The 3,700-nt window shown below is 59.9% G+C and overlaps 1 protein-coding gene across 1 annotated transcript; it reads left to right on the forward strand.

Annotated features, from left to right (window-relative positions):
* On the forward strand, positions 1 to 2,304 carry ABHD11 (abhydrolase domain containing 11; the record flags this gene model as incomplete). Its single annotated transcript, XM_006773415.2, has 6 exons — positions 1 to 38; positions 201 to 339; positions 990 to 1,163; positions 1,335 to 1,505; positions 1,608 to 1,789; positions 2,013 to 2,304. Coding segments are annotated over 6 exons (837 nt in total), but the record flags the coding sequence as incomplete, so codon positions are not given.
* Positions 2,305 to 3,700: the final 1,396 nt, after the last annotated feature.

A 3,700-nucleotide genomic window follows, 5' to 3' on the forward strand; every position in this document is an offset into this window, starting at 1 on the left:
GCACCCAGCAGCAGTGGCCACCGCGGCGCCGAGCCGAGGTCAGTCAAGGGCACCCGGTGGGAGGCCGTCCATGAACCCTGCTCCTCCGGTGCGGACCCGACGGCCCCACCTCCTCCGCTTGGCCCCGCCTCCTCCCAGGCCGCTCTCCCAAACCTCTTCCCCAGTCGGCTCAGATCAGCCCCCATCCTTGCCCCGTCCAGGAGATCCGTGCCGCTTTCCTACACGCTTCTGGATGGGGAGGCGGCCCTCCCGGCCCTCGTCTTTCTGCATGGGCTCTTCGGCTGCAAAACCAACTTCAACTCTATCGCCAAGGCCCTGGCTCGGCAGACAGGCCGGAGGGTGAGCTTCCGGGGGAGGCGGAGTCCCGAGGGAGGTAGGGTTGCGGGGCGGGGATCCGGGATGAGGCTGAGGCGGGGCCAGCTCCTCTACCCTCACCGCTGGGACCGGACTGAGCAGTGACAGGTCTCTCTGAGCGAAAATGAAAGGAGAGATTGACCTAAAGATGCAGCCTGCAGGGCAGACCCAGGCCCATCCATTCCCTTGTGCTTCCACTTCATCTGCAGGCTGCAAACTGAGCTGGGCTCCACTGCCCAATGCCTCAGTGCAGACACCCTCCCCGCCACGGGGCCCCGTGCTTGTTCACCAGGGATGACAGCGGACTTTTCATCTCTCAGAGCAGTCCATCCTTCTGTGCTTCAACTGTTGGAAATTCTTGGCGTCTTCTTTCTCTGGAGTTGCTACCCAGCCAGGCCAGACCTTCAGAGATGTGGTCACACAACTTGGGCCTTCTCTTTTGTGTCAATGACCCCAGGTTCTTCACCTGGGCCTCCTAGGTCTGGGAACTGGGCCGTCTCACCATCTGAGTCCTTCTGCTTCAGGATCTCTCTCCAGGTTCTCCACCCTCTCGGCCTGCAGGTCTTGCAGGCCTTTGGCTGTCCATGCCCCCGGTGTGGATGCTAGTGCTGCCCCCCTCTCATCCCACTCCCCAGGTGCTGACAGTGGATGCTCGGAACCATGGTGACAGCCCCCACAGCCCAGACATGAGCTATGAGGCCATGACCCAGGACCTGCAGGACCTCCTGCCCCAGCTGGGCCTAGTGCCCTGTGTCCTCATTGGCCACAGCATGGGAGGCAAGACAGCCATGTTGCTGGCACTACAGAGGGTGAGCCGACCTTATTCAGGGCTTCCTCCCACCCAGTGTAGATCCTGAGTGCCCAGCAGGCAACCTGAGACTCAAAGGAGCCTGGGATGACCAAGTTCAGGATCGGGGAACCATGCCTGCAACCCACTGTGCATGCCCAAGGCTGGTCCCCAGTCCAGTTCTCTCCCACAGCCAGATCTGGTGGAACGTCTGATTGCCGTGGACATCAGCCCAGTGAACACTACACCCAGCTCAGACTTCCCAGCCTACATGGCAGCCATGAAAACCATAGACATCCCAGATAAGGTGTCCCGCTCCAGTGCCCGCAAACTGGCCGATAAACAGCTCAGCTCTCTTATTCAGGTGATAACCCCCAAGGCCCTGGATAGTTTGGGTTGGGACCTGTTGAGAGACGAGTGGCAGCCCAAGCCTCACAGGGAGCCCCTCCATCTGCACCCCCCACAGGACATGGCTGTGCGACAGTTCCTGCTCACCAACCTGGTGGAGGTAGACGGACGCTTTGTGTGGAGAGTGAACTTGGATGCCTTGGCCCAGCATGTGGACAAGATCTTAGCCTTCCCACCACGACAAGAATCCTACTCTGGGCCTACCCTCTTCCTCCTCGGTGGAAACTCTGAATTCGTGCCGTAAGCCAGGCTGAGAGGTAGACAGGGCATGCCTTACATACCCAGCGCCAGCCTGGGGAGCCTGCCTTGGGGAGGGGCTGGGTGTGGGCAGTGAGCTCCTGAGAGCTTGGAAACACCACAGGGCATATAGCTCTCCACCTCTTCCTGCTCCACCTTCACTTTTCTTTCTCTTCCCATGTCCCCACTTTCATCCCTTGTTGGCGGCCTTCTCTTCGATGGACAGCCCCAGCCACCACCCTGAGATTAGACGGCTCTTCCCTATGGCCCAAATACAGACTGTGCCTGATGCTGGGCACTGGATCCACGCTGACCGCCCACAGGACTTCATGGCTGCCATCCGAGGCTTCCTGGCTTGAGAGTTGCTGGCCAGGGGGGGTCATGTTTGAAACCCCAGGTGTCAAGGCCCTGCATCTCGTTCCCTGTTTCTGCACAGAAGGACTCAAGTGGGCACTAAGAAGGCACAAGGTGCGAAGGTGGTCAGACCTCAAGTTTTAATGAATAAAGATACTGATCTCTCAAGGTTCTGGGCTGAGCGCGCTCACCACCAACGCCCCCACCAACGCTGGGGGAATTGAACCCATGGGGTCCTGGCAGTTCCGGGTTGCATGGGGGCTTTCAAAGTGCTGCTGGACTCTCTCTGCAGCTGACTCTCGACCAGCTGCTTCACCAGCCGCTGCATGTCCTCCTGGGGGCAGGAGAGAAGGTTAACAGGCAGACCCGGGCCTGTCTCCCTGTACCTCCCAGGCCCAGCTGGCACTTCCGCCCTACCTCCCAGGCCTCCACCTCCTGCCTCAGTCGCAGTTTCTCCTCCAGGACCTCCAGCAGCTGGGCCTCTGCAGCTCGTAACTTGGCTTTGCATGTGTCCAGCTCAGCCTCCACAGCCCGTTTCCTGCAGGTGGCAGAAAGAACAGCCTGAGGCCGAGGACTTACAGATCTGATGCTGGGCCCTGCGGGTGGGCAGATATGGCCACAGCCCCTGCCCCGTGACACAGAAAGTTGCTTGTGTGGCGTTTCTTCCATGAATGCCTGACCTCCCCCTCGCCTCTCCCAGCAGGACAGAGTCCTGAGGCTGAACCAGCACTGCCCCCGCAACTCCCACAAGCAGCTGCCCCTCACTTGGCAATGGCTTCATCCCGCTCCTGGAGGACTTGGTCCAGCGAGGGCTCTGTCTGGGTGTCCCCCAGTGCTCCAGCCGCTTAGGATTCTGGGCTCTGTTGCAGGGTGGGAGAGGAGGGAACCGTGATCATGGGCTTGCCTGGATGAGGTGCCCCTCTCTGGGCCCTTCCGCCCTGGCCTTGGCCCTGTGCTGTTATCAGGAAGGGAAGGGTCTGAGGCACTCTGTATCTGCCCCTTAGTGTCCCGGTCTCATGGACTTGTGAACGTAAAGCAGAGGCACTTATGCCATGATGAGGGGTAGCAGGTGTGGTCCGTGCCGGGCCGAAGAGTAAGCAGAGGGGGCACGGTGTTTGGACCCCCAAGGAAGAAAGGAGTTCTCACCTGACCCCAAGGAAAGAGAGAAGGTGGGTTGGAGGATACTTACCCCTCAGGGGCCCCAGACAGAGAGGGTGGCTTGTGACAGGAACTCTTGTCAGCCGGGTGGGGCAGGTGGAGGACATAGCCCTTTGCCCTCCCTTCCTGGCAAGGCACTCCCTGTTAAGCCCCGCCTTAGGCAGGCAGGCGGGTCCCTGCCTCTTCTAAATCCTGGAATCCTCCAGCCAGGCCCAGAGCCTCTCTGCATTCCTTACCCAAGGGGGGTGCTCTCCCCACGTCAGGAAATGAGTAAGAAGGAACAGAGCCAGGGCTGCTCCGACGCTGAGAAACAGGTGCCCAGCCCCCCAACTTGAAGGATTGGCATCTTGGTACCTTGAATGGCATTTCCACACTTATAACTGTAACCTCACCTCAGCAGAA

The sequence above is a fragment of the Myotis davidii genome, unplaced genomic scaffold (genome assembly GCF_000327345.1).
Source record: "Myotis davidii unplaced genomic scaffold, ASM32734v1 scaffold726, whole genome shotgun sequence".
NCBI lineage: Eukaryota > Metazoa > Chordata > Mammalia > Chiroptera > Vespertilionidae > Myotis > Myotis davidii.